Below are 17,289 nucleotides of genomic sequence, written 5' to 3' on the forward strand. Positions count from 1 at the left end.
CATTTTGTACAATAAAGCTGGGGAAAAAAAAGAAAAGGCATTTCTAGGGGTTTTCGGGACCTCCGTAGCTATGTTCAAAGCCTTACAAAATATTCTGTATTAGTTTGTTCTGAAAATCTTGTGTTTTGTCTCTTCCTGAAAATGTCACCAGCAGGTCACAGGCAGTTGCTGATGAGCAAAATGTCACCTTTTGGGACACCTCACAGGTTGGGAAACCCGTACAGAGTAAAAGTGAACTCATGGTGCTGCCCAGATCTTTCACTATGGGCTTTGTCTTTTGAGAGAAATTTTTAATCCTGAAAAGATGTGGGGAGAGACTGGCAAGCAGTTTCAGAAAGTTTCAGAATTAAGATGTTATGCAAAATTTTGACAGGATCATGAAATGAATAGTGGTATTACGCCCATTTTACAGAGAGTCAAATTGAACTGTGGAAAAGCAATTTGTTAGGTTTCACAAATTTGTGACTAACCAAAGGGCTCTGGTGATTTATTGAAAGTGTTGAGGTGTTAAGAAAACAACTTCTGTGTTTGAGTTGACGTATTACTTTAACAATTTGGTTTGAGGGAGGAAAGAGTCATATTATAAAGGAAATATTAATTTATCTAACCATCCTTCATTTCATTTTAGAACGATGTAACTGGAAAGACTCAGTTATGGTTTCACTTACCAGTAATGATATAACATAAAATGGACTCCCAGCTTTAAAGCAAGCTGGGTCATTGAATCTCTAGGGCTGGGGCTGGAGGAACGAAGGTGCTGGGCAGGTAGGGTTGGACCTACCTCTCTGCATGTGTGCATTTTATACAACAGAGCTATAGCTTCACCGTCACTGAGGACGGCTTTGATTCCTCTTTCAAATAGTTCTGAAATAAGCTTGCTGGCAGATATTTCTGGATTGGGTTGCCTGGGATAGCTGCTAGGAAAAGCACGTTGTGCCAGGCAGCTGTTTGGAGAAAGTGGTGTTGAGCAAAGACTCTGAAAGTCTTGCAATCAAATTATTATATTGCATGAGAAAATACCAAGTAGTGGAAAGTTGTGTTTTTCAGGAAAAATTGCACAATCTTTTTAAAGTTACAACTGGCTCTTTCTCTAGGAAGCTAATGTTTATAAGCTGAGCAGCTTTTTGCCTCACTTTTATGCCTTTTCCATGACAGAAGCATAAATTCTGTTAAAAATTAAGTGAACATGCTTCTAGGTAGCTTTTGTACTTACAGTAAATTTTATATATGAACTGGCATGAATTTTGAAGGCAGTCTTCATTATATATCATGTACCAGAAACTCAGCAGTAATTGTTTGGTATATTTTATTGCGATTTTGCTAATAAATGCTGATGCCTTTTCTTCTGTAAGGATGTAATCTATCCTTCTGCAAAAGTATAAAGCACGAAGGTTGGGGGAACACATATAGATTGGGGATTGAAAAAGTGGAGAGTTGTTCTCTTATTTGTTGCATTTCTGATTTTCAGGAATTCTTTGAACATGCAAAAAAGCTCTGGGATGATGAAGGCGTAAAGGCATGCTTCGAGAGGTCAAACGAATATCAGCTGATTGACTGTGCACAGTAGTAAGTATTTCCTTTTATGAAATTTATAAGCAAGAAAGTGATCACCTGTAACAAGTTAGAAAATAACATTCATATCATCAAGATTCAGGAGTTTTGCAATGCAGCAGTCAACGTTTTCATTCTCTGTATAAGCAGAGCACGTGTAGCAAAAGTAATTGTTTCACCATAGTTTGCTGTTATTATACAACTAAATATGCTGCCTCAGATATTTCACAGCTAATAAAGATGAGTATGAAAAAATCACCTTAAATAACTTTAAGTATCTTTATTCCACTCAAAATAAATTTATATAAAATAATTTCAGTTGAAACTATTAAGTTTAGAAAATGTAGAGCCAATCTAAGGAAAACACGTTGTTTAAAATTCTGAGACCCAGACAGTGCTGAAATTGCTCTGTCTTTTCACATTCCGTTAGAACCTCTGATATTTTTATGTAACCCGATGCATACCTGCCCTACTAATATATTTTCTAGGAGGAAAAAAATATAAGCAGTATTTCATTAAAGATGGTATTCTGTCCTTCACATACATCGGGTGAAGCGGTACATGTGTGTGTAACACAGACAAAATCTGTAAACAGCTTCAGTCTGGTCAGAAATGTTCTGACAAGAGATATGTAGTAGATTGTGAAGGTGCAAATCATAAATATGTAGTACATTGATGAAAACGTGGTAATCAAAAAGAGTATATTAACATTGCAGGGCTACAAACTCAGCTGTCCTCAGTAGCCACATAAGTCTGAATTAGACTTTGACTAAAAATATACATTTCATGTGAACTGCTGTTGCAAAAATACATACTCTTACAGTTGCTATGTGATTTCGGGTTTTCAGAGAACACACTCGAGTGTGTTATGATTTGTCTAATTGGCAGTATGGTCAGCAGCAATGCCACAGGTCTGTTCTAGCACTCAGTGTTTTGCTTTTCTGTTCTCTCTGCTCTTGGTGCTGAGCCCGAAGCAGAGGAAATAGTCCATGTCACTAAAGGACTTGTCGCGCTTCTGTCACAGTGGGGAATTTCGGTGTTGCGGGTCATAGTTTATTTTCCCTCTTTCCAGACCATTTTTGGGAAAAAATGATTCATCAGCACATGGAAGTGAGGGAAAATTAGGTATGTGCATGAAGGAACTCATTTGACCTCAGTGAACTGAATTTACCAAAACTTGGGCATTTGCTCACAGACCGAAGCGGCTAGAAGTTAAAACTGTGGTTGTACACAGATAAAATTAGACAGTTGTCCTAAAATGTGATCAGTGTGTTTCCCCTCTGCCCTCACCCACCACCACCATCATACAGATCTAAGCTGTGCTTGCTGAAAAGTGCAGACTGACTGTTTTATGATATCTATTAATAGACTAAAATACGACATTGGACCAAGGAAATAAAGTAATGACACATATTTGAAATAAATTAATGTAAAACTTACTTCACTGATCAGTAACAGTCAATGTATTTCCCAATCCTGCTTTGTAAAATGGTGCTGAAAGGATCAGAAATAACAAGGAAGGCACTGAATTACAGCAATAATGGTAGTGTGATTTTCCTTAAAAAAAAAAAAATTATGCCTCTCTACAGCCTTTGACAAGGAGAATGTTAAATCTCATGTTATGTCCAAAATCAAAACAGAAATGGGGATAAAAAATATATCTAGGATTAATTCCACTGTCCTGAAACATAAAACTGTATCCTACTACCTTTTTTCCTAGAAGGCTAGGGGAAGTTTATTAGGGTTTTTCTCTATGTCTCTTCCCTCTACATCTTCCACTGTCTTGATTTTGGTTTATTCTGAGAATATTTTTTATAATAGTAAATACAATCTTTGCATAATTCTTCATGTTCAAGGCCCTTTATGAAGTAGCATTTGATACTTAAATATTCCTTGAGTGTATCTGTGCTTTTCCTTTCATGATTTACCTGAAAATGTAACAGCTAAGTGACTTACCAATGTTTGCACGCTTTCAGTCTTAGAGCAGACGCTTGAAACTCAGGAACAAGCTGTGTCATTGATCTGATTAAACAACCTTTTCCTCACAGGTATTGATGATTTAAAACAGTCAAGTGTCATCTTAATAGAAAGATAGTTGCTAAGAATACACCCTACTTTTATCTGCCCCTCCATTATTCCTTGAAAATAAATATGACACTGAGTCAATGAAAAGGAGTTTTAAAAGTTTTATATACTGCACAACAACAGTAGTTACTTTACCCGGAAGAACATTTTTGTGCTAGCATTGGATGAACCTTTTTCAGGTTGGTGGGGTCACATCCATCTCATAGCTGGCAGAGCTTGTGAGGCTGGATTAGAAATACAGTCCTGATACCTACTTACAAGTTCTTTTGTACACTTAGAAAATACTGAGGGTGAGGGTGCTCTCTTTGTGGCTCTGCAGGAGCTGGTGGCATTTCTCTCACAACCTTTCTATGGTCATCTTTAACGGGTAAAGGAGGAAAGAGGAGTGTAATGCTGACACAGATGCTTACTGTGGGATTTTGAAACATCTGCAATGTTTCCATTACACTGGCCTTAGGAGAAAGCATCCCACGCCATCAGCTAAATCCTAATCTTTTACTTGGTAGTGAAGGAAGAACACTGTCGGTAGGTCACCACTTATTTCTCTGCTTAAAAAAAACCAAAGCAAACCCCCAAAAAATCCCAACATGTGTTAAAAAATCATTGGACTACAAGTTGAGTGGCTGACTAAAATACTAAAAAGCATTATTAGCAAATTATAATGTCAGCGGCCAAACTTGCTGACTGTTAAATGAGTTACAAATACAGTGTATTTTGGAATAGTTTAATTTGGCTACGGTACAGAGCTTCTGTATTTTTAAAACTTAACCTAATTTTCTTTATTACTGTGGGAGAAATATTTTGCTGGAATAAGAAGTAGTAGAAAGACACAGAGGCAAATGTTTTATTTACGTTATGCCTGAAAGTTGATTTTCCTTGATCTTCAATGCCCTTTTAAATTACTAGGGCACTGTTCCTTCACGGGAATGAGAATGAGGGCCTGCTTGTCAGATCGTTTTAATATTCTTACATGCATCTCCGTGTATCTGCACTTCTTTCATTGTTAAGGAATACGTTTAGTGCACACTTCATGTTGGTGTGTCATGTGATAATTGTAATAAATACGAATCTGTGACCAAGCCAAGGGCCAGCAAAGATCAGAATTGTTCTTTATCACTAGCTACAAAGACATTTATGCAACTCTTGGAGGGGGAAGTATTGCATGGCTATCAAACATCTTATTGCCTTAATGACCTTCATATATTTCTTCAAGATTAATATCATAAAACTGGCAGGTTATTGTTTTCCCTGTCTTCTGGTTTAATATTTCTTTCAAGTTACATTTCAAGTTTAATCTCAAAAACTGATACTTAATTTGAAAAGTTGATTTGATTTAGTAGTGTCCCCATTTGACTTACTCAGATTTCATCAGGGTTTATAATGATAAATCTTACATCTAACTTACTTTGAATTCTGTTTTAACTGTGATTTTTGTCTATATTCGTATACTTTAAATTCAGCTAATTCTGGGTCTATAGGGGGTCTTCATATTGTGATTTAGTGCTGTCTTGACATGGAACTGACTAGTACATAAGCAATAGACAAAAATATATTAATTAAAAAATTTCTTGAGATTCTAGGACAGTGTCTTAAAAGGTAAAGAGTTTCCCATAAAATAAATACAACTCCATTTTTAATATTTCTGTTTCTTCATACTAGTTACTGAATGCACAAATTCTATTGTATCCATGGAAGGGAACTGCAAAGCAAACTTCTTTAAATTTAGAACAGATCCGCAGTATAAGAAAGATATTAAGCTGTTAGAGAGTGTCCAAAGGAGGGCAATGAAGATGGTGAAGAGCCTTGAGGGGAAGCCGTCTGAGGAGTGGCTGAGGTCACTTGGTCTGTTCAGCCTGGAGAAGAGGACACTGAGGGGAGACCTCATTGCAGTCTACAACTTCCTTGTCAGGAGAAGAGGAGGGGCAACCACTGATCTCTTCTCTGTGGTGACCAGTGACAGGACCTGAGGGAATGGCCTGAAGTTGTGTCAGGGGATGTTTAGGTTGGATATGAGAAAAAGGTTCTTCACCCAGAGGGTGGCTGGACACTTGAACAGGCTCCCCAGGAAAGTGGTCACAGCACCAAGCCTGACAGAGTTCAAGAAGCATTTGAACAATATTTTCAAACTGTGTGACTGTTGGGAATGGTTCCCTTCCAACTCAGCATATTCTGTGATTCTGTGAAATAAAAGTTCAGGTATGATGGCCTTCAACTAAAAAAATGACCCACAAAAAATGTTGGTGAGTAGATTATGTGTCTTTACAAACTTCATAAACTTAAGTAAATTAATTTATGTGGCAATGAAGAGATATAAAATTTCTTTTTAACTAATAGCATACCAAGAGGTAGAGTTATATGTAGTAACCACCTGTTTGGTGTTACACATGTGAGTTGATTGACTTCACTCTAATGCGGGTGAAGTGGTTTCTGTAGGATAAGCCACCTCTCTTCACTGCAAACTGTACCGTGTGCTAATTGGTGGCTGCTCTAGCAAACCCAAATAAGCCACTGAAGTTACTTTTCCTTGGAAATCAAACACATGTGCCCAGAGACAGCAGTGCAGTTGAAAACCTTTATAGAACCCCCCCATCCTTGGGGGATATCAGGCACCTCCAGTCTGGTGGTGTCTGTACTTGTTTCAGTAAAGTAAGCATTGAGTTAACTTAGTTTTGGTTACTCCACTGTAAGTTATTCAGTTGACTTGGTAAAATTAGTTGCAGTGATCAGAAAAAAGGTGTGGGGATACTTACAGTGCCTAGACATTGTCAGGGAAAGGTGATAGTATTAGAGCAGAAGAGTAGACAAGCAGAACTAGGCACTTTGGAAAGGGGAGAAAAAAGACAAAAGCAGAACATCTGATTCTCTCTTTAGGTCACACACAGTTTGCAAAAGTTTCCTAACAAAAAATTGTTAGGAAAAAAATAACTACTCTCAGGTTTATTGGAAGTTTCCAGAGTTGAATTTTGTCCCATTGCATTGACGTGAAATAACATCATGTATGTGTTAGGGTGGCCCTGGCTGCAAGAGTTGAACTTCAGCTCACTGAGTTCCTCAGTATAGGAAGAAGACCAAGGACTTAAGAGAACCCTGCCCTCAGCCAGTACTTTATACCAGTTTGTCTATCAGCCTTCTTTCCATGATAAGATACACCACTTCTGATATACTTGGTAGTGAAGGCCTATATTGGTCTCTATGCAAACATTTAGGTTAATAAAAATTAATTATGCAAGTTCTCAGGAAAGCAAACACAAGGGGTGTAAGTCTGGCCAAAGAAAATTGATTTTATATTTGAACTAGTATACATAGAAAAGACACACCTCATGTTATTTTTCTTTGCAGTTATTCTGTCTTGGAGAAGGCTTTTGGCCAATTTCTGAGGCATCTATCTTAGTAATTGAAAAAAAAGTTCTCTGTGTTGTTGTCAACAGATTCAGTTCTTGATGTGAGAAAATAGGTAATTTTTTTTTCAAGAGCAGCTCTTCTTGAAACCAAGCATCTTTCTGACTTTCCTTGCACTCTTCTAGACATAAGATTTAATTGCTAGTATGGACATAGATATCCCTAAATTCCAAGCTGCCTTGGTGTTATCTGCTTCTTTTATGTAGTGTGGCACTGCAGTCTGGTGTATTGATATATTCTTTCTTCATGAAAGGTTATGAAGTAAATGTGTATGAATGTATGATAAATTAGGCTAAACGCTATTATTATTATTATTATTATTATTATTATTATTATTATTATTATTATTATTATTATTATTATTATTAGTGGTGGTGGTGGTGGTGGTGGGTTTATTGTTACTGTTATGATTATCTAGAAATATTATTTTTTAAAGCAGTGATTCTTTTTAAACTTTCTAACTGCTTTTTTAAATATAGGGCAAATACTTTTAACTTAGAAAAATGAGAAAAAGAATTCATTCTAAATGTTTCATGTAACTAGATTTTAAGAACTAAATTTTTATGATAATACAGGAAACCATAATATGATTTTTTTCCATCTGAAATTCTGTTCTGGTTTACATATAAAAAACTCACTGTGATGACGGGATTCTTGTTAAGATCTCACATGAAGTATCACTTTAAAACCTTAAAAATTCATTACTTAAGTTAGAAACAAATTTTACTGCTGAATTCATGAAAAGATTTTCTCCACTTACCTGGTTTAAACTATAAACCGTACCAACCAGTAAATTGTTATTTAATGGTAGAAAAAAAGAGAGGTTATATTTAGAGAGTAATTACTGTAGCCTTTCTGATGAGTCTTCTAAACAGAGGTAGTTGCCAGATAGGACAAAAGTCATTCTGCAGTGTGTAACGCTTATATTTTTCACTGTTTACTGACTAATAGACCACACTCTTGAGAGGCAGAATTGTGGTTTCTTAAAATATGCACTGGGAATTCTATGAAATAACCTTTTCACGTGTTGCTGTGATTTTTTTGTTGATGCTGTTCCCCTTTTTGGCCTCACTTATGGAAAAAAAAAATCATTAGACTCTACCAATTCTGCCTTAATTTTGGTAATCAAAATGTGACCATGATGTTATAATACTAGTAGTTTTAGGAACAAAAATTTGAAAAAAAAAGCAGCTGCAGAAACCCCCAAAATGCCTTTGTATTTTCAGTTTGGAGGATGAAGCATATGAAAATACCATTCAGAAATAGGCAGAATGGCATATGGGCATGTACCTGCCAGTTTTAGCCACTTCAGTTCATAAATGCCTTCCCTACCTAGAGAAGACAATAATACTTCTCAAATAAAAAATTATGCAAGAGACGATGGTTTATAAACACAGGACCTCTGCCTTTTAAAAATCAATGTGACAAATACTTTTTCTTATTAGCTAATAACCATTGACAAAGCCTTTGAGCAGCCCTAGATGCACTGCACAAACATAAATTTAAACCATACATTTTCCCACATGCTTCTCTGTGTATGACTGGGTCTGTTTTCTGCAGTTTTAGAACTTGCAAAAAGTTGAAAATGTAAAGCAGAAAAATATAAAATATTTGTTAATCTCAATTTAAAAGAGTATTAAAGTCTAAAGACAAAGTTACGACAGGTGCATGAAAGTACACTTTGGCTCTTTTTAAGATGTTTTATTAGACATTTTTAGTTTCCTTTAAAAAATACAACAAAGCTGGCTTTACTCTGTTGAGGAAACAGTTCTTTCCTCCCTAGTCAACAAATATTTCAGTTTTTCCTGAACACCTGATGAATGGTTTTCTTAATTTTTTCCTGCCTGTTTGCACGCGCAGGGTAATAATAGGTGCAGGATATGTTGGTGCAACACAGCAACTCAGCTGATCCATTTAGTGAATTGGAGGATTGCAAGTAGGTCTCTCAGCTGAGCTTATCTGCATTTAGTTTTCTGTATTGGCATCCTGTATTTAATTTGGAGATATTTTTTTCCATATCCCTTCTGCAGAGGTAAACTGCAAGGCCTGTGTAATTGTATGTGCAATACACACTTTTATAGCCCAAAGAAAAGTCTGCTAAAGAATTAAGACACTCAGCATCACCCTCAATGTATATGCTCTTAAGGCATCAATATCCTTTATAGCAAAAACAAAGCATTTTGTTGCATTTATTACTAAAAGAGAAAAGACTGTGTTTATTTTGCATCAATGAGGACAGCAGTGAGGACAGACATGAATAGGTACTGGTACAGGGCTGAGTCAGTGAACTGGCACAGTGGGCCAGTGTGACAGGCAAAAATGGCCAGAATCTGGGATACTGAGCAGCAGGAAAGGAAGGCTTCTCTGTAGGACTGGACTTCACTGAGGGACATTTTGTTTGAATTTTGCATGTTAAAAATAACACATGGTCTCATTAAAACATAGGAATGGAAAATAACAAAGTTAATAAGCAGACTTTGAAAGTTGCCCTGAAAGTTTATGTCTTATCTAAAGTGCAGATTACTACCAATACAGAGAACCTTAAAACCTCTGTATTCTCTACTGGCAAATCAAAGAAAGAGTAAAACTAAGCATCGCTTACAGTAAACATGCTGATACAGCTTAACTCCAGAAATCCTGATTGTGAATCATTGTACAGCATCAGCATCTCGAAATGTCTTAAAATGAAATAAAACTGACGATGTTGGTTATCTAGAATCTGCATGCAGGATTTATGAGTAGATTTCAGAAGGAAGTTTTAGGTCATTCTGTCAGTTGTGGTGTTATTTATATGTTGTTCTTGGTTTAGGACTCTTCCAGTGTATGCGTGGGAGAAAGAGTAAACTATGACCAAAGCCAGCTTCATTATATTGCAGGGAATGTCGAGAGTCACTTATATTTATTCCACTTCTCCAGTTTATGTCAATTGATACAGAGTTTACTTGAATCTGGTAATTTACAATTTATTGTCAAATGTGTGCATGTTCTTGGTGGCAGAGATTAGTTGGTTAAAGAATACATTATCTTACTAATAAGCTTATCATTATGTAACACAAATGTATTTTAGATTTTTTTCTGTGGTTTTTTTTTTACTGTTCTCTAGAGAAAAATGTGTTCTATATTCTGTTATCTTAAACCTAACCTACTGTGAAATGTTTGTTTATGTAATAAATTTATTATAACAGCTGTATAATAACTGTAAGTTGAATGCTTAAAAAAGAAAGAAAATTTAATGACAGATTATACAGGATACTGTAAAATTATTTACACTTGGGGTTTGTCTTTGCTTAAATGCCACATGCATTTTTCCACTTAGAGATGGTCAGCTTTTCTTTTTTCAAGTAGATAGTTTCACATGACAGGATAAAGAAAGGCCAGGAGTCATATTTCTTCCTTAAGGAACTACTGACTGGCCAGACTCTGCATACACAGGCTTCTCTGCACTAATATATGTACACAGCCATGTTTATATTAGGATCTACAAGAAGCCAGGGGTTTGGGGGGTGGTGTTTTTCTAAATTAACACTGCATCAACAGATTTGGAAAAAGAAAGATGGTGGAATGCAGAAGTTTGGAAATAAGAAAATAAAATACGGTTTATACCGTGCTGGAAAAGTGTAAAGACTAAGCACCTACGCTTGAAAAATAAATTTTACACCTCAGACTAAACCAAAATAGAGTCAGTGTATTGGTCAGTCTGGTTGTAATCCCAATTTTAAAGCACATCAAACTGAGAGACTAAGCAGTTCAATGGTGTCTCTCTACTTCTCATAATTAAGTTAAAGCTTATTTTGTTCATTTTAATACAAGACAACAGTGATACTGCCAGAATTTCTAAAAAGTTTATTTGACTTTAGAGAAACTGTTTCAGTTATGTCTGTTGTAAAAGTATTCTTTCTGATTTAATTAGAAATGTTTGTTATATTGTGGGGTTTTACATAAAGTTTAAATTGAGCCTAAATTAAGCAGTGGAAAAGTAAATATCTATAAGATGTACCAGTAGACTTCTGTTTAATGGATAGACCAAATAATTGTCTTCCAGAATAAAATTTTTGAAAGTTCATTTGTTCTAGAATTTGTTCAAAAATTAGTTTTTCCTCATTTCAGTACTCCCCTGACAATTCCTCTATTTGTAATCAAACAAAAGACATTAATTTAAGCAGTTTTCACACCCAAGTGCTAATGCAGGAAAAGGTGAACCTTGAAATCATTTGTATGTGTTTTCTGAGAAAAACTCTCTGTTTTGGTTTCCTTTCCTGACCATTGCAGGGGGTTGGGAGTGGGTTTTTTGTTTTTCAGATACTTTATTTCAGAAATAAATTGGACTGAATATCAAAATGTAACCTTTAAGTGCATTTTTCTGACAAAAGCCTGCTGCTGCACTTTTTGGCTCTGTGTCTTTGCCTCTTTGCTATTTTTTGTCTGTGTTTAAGAAGCCTTCACTACCTTTCTTCTGGTTTAGAAAAATGTGTTTGGGGTGGGAAGATCTGCATTCTGGATGTTAGCATCCTGAAAGTCCAGTGGTACAGATTTTGAATAATTATTCTTCATTAAGTTTCTCTCCAACTGCAGTGTGAAGAAGTTAAATAGTGAGCGTGGATGTAATTACTTGGCCTCCACTTATTTACTGTCACAACTGTGTCAGACCTATAATTGCCAACACTACTATAGCCATTTTTAAAAAATAGTTTTTTAAAGAGCAGTAGAGTGTTAAGGAGCACTGTTGCCACTGGGGTTTATTCTGTTTAGGGAATGTAGAAGTAAGCTTCTTTGTCTAGTATGACTTTTATTTTCAACCTCTCTGCAGTTGGTTGTCCTATTACCCTACCTTGTCAGGATCTTAGAAACCTTTTTTCCAGCAAGTTTGCCATAAACTAGATTTTCACCACAAACATACAGGGTTCTGCTTTGAAAAGCTTTGTCTAAAGAGACAGATACCAATGAACAAACATTTTGCTACATTGTACAGAACTGAAGTAATCAGAGTAAACTAGGGTTCATTACATCAGCATTGTTACTTTTGTTCAAAGAAAAGAGGTCAAATGTAGTCACTAGTTTTTCCTGAGTTTCATTTTCTCTTAAATATATGAAAGTCTTTCTGTTTATTTTTTGGGGTTTGGTGTTTTGGGTTTCTTTTGTTATGCTTCACCTTTTGTTATGCACTGGTTAGTCACCTCTTTCCTTCCCTGGTTTGTAGGCAGCTGATGTTTGTAGGGTCTGACGTCAAGGTGAGAGGTTCTCCAGAGCAGGTTGTGGTGCAGAGTGCACATCACTTCCTGTCAGTGCCAACAAACACAGGCAAAATTTAGGTTTTTGACCTGATAGTACTCCCAAAGTAATAATCAGCAAATTATGTTGTGTAGAAATTACAAAGGTGAGATCTCTGTTACAGCTTATTCATAGAAATTGGTTAACTTACTTATTAAATGCATGATTCTGTACCTCTGTTAGGGAGATCATCATAATATACAATATGTTGAAAGAATGATTATATGATGATTTAAAATTATTGTAGGAATATTCTTACATAAGTTGTAAACAAGTTATACCTATTTGGAGGATGAAAGGAAGACGTAAGAGAAGACTGTAGTTGGACAAAGATAATAAATATGGGATCGGAAATAAAGCCAAAGTAGTAAAGCACTAAGTATTTTTTGTCAGGAATGCAGTCTCTTATGTCTCTTTAATGAAGGCAAATATTAAATGTATGAGATTGCAGAATGTCGAGGGAAGTTAACCTATGTCCTGATGGAAATGAGCAGAATGGATGTGGGGGAAACCCCACCACCATCACCACCACAGGAGATCCTGGAAACAACAAAAGAGAAACTTTGCTAGTGAGATCATCTATTTCCACACCATACGAGGAGCACAGCGCAGGTGAATCTTCAGAACTCGCGTAAATACACAGTTACATTCTGAGCAATTAGCTAGTCTGGCTAAAAGGCAGTTACAATAAAATTGAGATAAGTATGGATACTGTGAAGTTATCAGAAATTTATAGAAGGCTACAACTGAAATATAGGAAAAAAAGCCTATAACAAAAAAGAAAAAAATCCAACAAAAAGTAACCTTATATAGGCATTCTGTGAATTTCTTTAGAAAGGAAGTTATTGAAGGACAGTTCCAAAATATTTGATCTTCTGAACCCTTCAGCATGTGTGGTTGAGCTTAAAGCAAGTGTTTTTCTCACAGTCAAGGCAGGTTTCTTTGTCTCATTTAGCCTCATTGTTCCAGAAGATGGGTATTATCTGCACTAGTAGGCTAGGAGCACAACTACACTTTTTCCCAGAGGAAAAATAGTAAAAGTTTTCCAAGTAAAGAGTCCCAGTTTCATTCTGCCTCTAATGGGATTGATTGCAGTTGTCTATTTAGTGTGGACCTCAGAGTACTGGGGCAGGCATTTCTCTTTTAACAGGTGTGCTACTGTCCTCATTGCCTGCAAAACAGAGAATAAGCTCACTACAAAAAATGATTGTCAAGAATAATGCTCTGTAAACACAACACTCAGTATTTCCCTGTCTATAGAAGTCCGTGAAAACCTGTGAAATAGATCATGACTTCTTCAGAGGAGTCAGTGGCTTTCTCCAGCCCTTGAAAAATTATGAATTGCTGATGTTTCATCAATTTTCTCTCTTAAAATGGAGTCAGAGTCATATCTTACTATCACACTGTTTTGGAGAGATTTAAACATAAAAGCTGCTTTTTTTGTGGAGCTTTTTCACCTTATGTGTGTAACAGTTATTCCACACAGACTGGAAGTCTTCTGAGCAGAATTCATCATGTTTGGAATTCAGTTGCATTGGCCCTTTTCCTCTGTTCAAGCATACACTGTCTTGTGGTCTTGATCTAAATGTGGTGGCTGACATATTTCCCTTTTTTCTCTCCACTTACTAATAATATCTGCAGTTCCGTTTTTTTCTTTGCTTTACTCTGTTTTGTTTGTTCGTTGTTTTATTCTTGATAGATTGACCATTTGCTATGATATGGGCCTCTGGGCTCTTGAGATAGAAGGTAATATGTCAATTTGGTCAGTCACAGTGAGGTGTCTTGGATATCTGCTTGAGTATGTAATATTGGCTTATCTACCTACTATTCCCAATCCTTCTTTGACCTTTTTTTTAATAATTTCATACTTTTCTTCTTTATGTATTGATGTAATGAGACAAAGCATACCAGCAGGAGAAAAGGGGGAGAAATGGCCATTTCTTTCAGAACAGATGTTTTCATTTTTTTAGTAAATCCATTCTTGCTTCATGATTCTCAAGTGAAAAGAATCCATCAGAAACTCTCATTGACGTATACTGAAAATTCCCAAATGTTGCACAGTGTACATAAATATTCAAACTATTGACAAATCAACGATTAAGATTTATACGCACTTCTGCTTTTAAATAATTTAAAAGTAGGTAGGTAACATATCTCCTTCTCAGAAATAAAGTAACAAGTAGAACCTGGCTTCAGGATACAAACTTCCTAGAACCATAAGCCTTTAAAATATTTATTTGTGTGAAGTCTTCTTGTCTGTAAAAAACTACCTTTTCAAGTAAAAGAAGCATTTCTTCTCCAATTATATGGCCTCAGCTGAAGTTTTTATATCTTCAAGTGCCCAGTTGGATGAGGCACTTGTGTTCATTTCTGAGGAATGTGAGGACTCTTCATTTATTTCTCTCTTGCCAAGAGGTGGAATAATCAAATCTTAGTTGTTTCTCAAAGTGAAAATAGGAGAGGACATTGAAATTAATCTTCTGTTTGTTGTGTGCTGGAGACTAATAAGGAGTGGGAAGGAAAGGAAAGCTATGGAATTGCTTAACTTTCAGCATGCTTAGAACAAGAAAAGCAACAAAAATGCTTCCCATCAACAGTGGAAGGTTTCGAGTGACATGGGCTGTGTCAGGAGATAGTGCACAGCACAACCATGGCAACTGGCTGTGCAGAAGAGGTGCTCCCCTTTATTTGCAGCTGTGTCATTGTCTTTTTTATTTCATGATGGAGCCCCAGATTGGGTTTTGCATTTCTTCCCAGAAACTGCTCACGTGTTTAAACTCAAGACCTTTCTCAACACATCTCTCCTCTGAGGTAAATGTAATAGAGTTGCAAGTATCCATTCAGATCTGTGACTCACTCATCTGCATACCTTGTTTGGTGCTCTGAGCTAGAAGTAACTTACCGGTTGCAGTTTTCTGCAGTGAAAATTCCATATTTTTCTGTATATACAGTTGTGTGAGCAACAGTGCATGTTTTACAGATGTGTAGGTAATACAGAATATTTCTCCCCAGAGAAATATTCTGTATCCAGATCTCCTACCAACTTGAGAAGGTAAAAGTGCTCTGGAAATAAACTGTTTTCTCTCGTCCCCTTCCTCCCCCCTACCTAGTTGGTGCATCAGATGGGGTTCTGCCTCTTAGTTCCTCATTTTGCACAGTTTAGTCTCCAGCTCATAAATATTTCATGGATTATTTAAGGGGCATGCCTTTCAGAAGAGTGTGCTGAGATGTGGTATAGAGCCAAATCTGTAGCTTCACACTGTAGTCAGATAATGCAAGAGACATTGTGCAGACTTTGAAACAAGGTATGACAGTCCAGTATTGTGCATATTCCTAGAATATCACAAGCAGCAGTGTTTTGCCATTTTAGAAACAAAAATCCTTTTAAGTCACTGCATGACATTCTGTTCTTGTGTGAGATTGAATTAGAAGTAAATTGGCTTTGGTTTCTTAGAATGGCTGTGCCCATGTTGCATTGCATTCCGTTCACAAAGCTCAAGGCTGATTTTTGTTCTGCTGTTGTAAGTTGTCTTGATTACAGTAAGATAAAATTATATGGAAACTGTTTTTTTCACTGATCTTATTTGTTGGTTTTACACCAGCTTATTGGTAAGCCCACTTAGTGAAAGTGTATGGGTTTGAGAATCTTTTGGCTCTTCTATTTGTAATATTCTGTTCTGTTTAAAGAATGGGACTAAATTGAAAGCATTCCTCTTCTTTTGTTTGAGTTTTATTTTGTTGGGGTTTTATCCCCTACTTGCTGTCTTTTGGAAATCATGGCAGGTTGCTTTCTATTTTGCTTTTTAGTAGCTTGAGATACAGTTAGATGCCTTTCTAAGGATCAATCTGAAATCGTGTGATACAATGCACAGTAATGTGAATGGCCTGTTGTTAGCCCTGGTTAAAAAAGCTGTGACAAATCAGCAGTGGAGATGAAGGGGGGAATCAGTTTACAGCTAGGAAAACTACCATGGCAGTGGTATTGGGCAATCAGTGTTCTCTTGGTGTGTTTTTTATTGCCCAAATGTCAGTGTTTCTCAATAACTTGCTCATAGGAAAAGGAGTCTGGGGAATTCTCGATGTCCAAATCACAGAACATGTGCTATTGTTTGAATTCTCCTCAATTTGTGAGCTCCTCACAGTAGGCTGTAATCATGTATCATGCTGATTTTTGGTATCTGTTATGCATTACTTCAGTTTCTTATGACTTTCATCTTCCTTATTTACACAGTGGAAGCAAAAGGGCAAATTAGATCAGGAAAAACAGCTTTGAGATGTCGCTTTGCTAGGGAATGCATTACCTGGTTTGGCCTTGGATACTTTATCCATGTATTTCAGTTTAGCTCTCTGTGGAAACAAAAGGGTAGTGCCTTCTTTAAGATCTTGTAAAAGCTGTTACCATGTTTTATATTAAAGGTTATTGTGGAGGAGTCATAGGCTCTTTCAGTACAGTGCAGTCATAGATACCAGTTTGTCCTTCTCATTGCTGTGAAATAGTTGTTGGTGCCTCTCTTTGCCAAAGACATCATTATTCTGTCTAGAAAATATCAGTACAGCTTTGGTACTTCCTGGAAAGTGTTTGGTGTGCTACAGATACAGGTCTGGTCCTTCTCAATGCTGTTTGTACAGCACATCAAATGAACTCTGCTCCATTTCACTACAGCTTTAGATGAGAGCAAATTGAAAGTTTATAAGAACTAGGATGTGAATACTAATAAATCAGATTTAGTGAAAGTAAAATGAATGCAGCCAAAATCTTTTAGTTCCACTTTATAATTTAAATATTTTAAAATTTTGTTTAATATTGCAGATGTTTTCAAGTTTTTAGAAAAATATTTACATTAGAATTAAGAACACAAGTAAAGCAACATAACTAGCCTGTCTAATCTGTGATGCACAGATTGTTGCAAGATCCTCTAAACAGGAGGGGACAATTTAGAAAATTATTGAGGAACGTTTTTCCCTAACCAGCTCATCTCTTTGTCC

The 17,289-nt window shown here is 36.3% G+C and overlaps 1 protein-coding gene across 2 annotated transcripts in view; it reads left to right on the forward strand.

Annotated features, from left to right (window-relative positions):
* The window catches only part of GNAL (G protein subunit alpha L), a 192,213-nt gene that overhangs the window by 130,808 nt on the left and 44,116 nt on the right, over positions 1 to 17,289 (forward strand). For both annotated transcript variants that reach the window (XM_064657008.1, XM_064657019.1), the window contains exon 5: positions 1,469 to 1,566. In XM_064657008.1, the coding sequence (XP_064513078.1) occupies positions 1,469 to 1,566 (98 nt within the window). The remainder of the gene's footprint in view (positions 1 to 1,468; positions 1,567 to 17,289) is intronic.

This window comes from Pseudopipra pipra, chromosome 1 (assembly GCF_036250125.1).
Source record: "Pseudopipra pipra isolate bDixPip1 chromosome 1, bDixPip1.hap1, whole genome shotgun sequence".
Classification (NCBI taxonomy): Eukaryota; Metazoa; Chordata; class Aves; order Passeriformes; family Pipridae; genus Pseudopipra; species Pseudopipra pipra.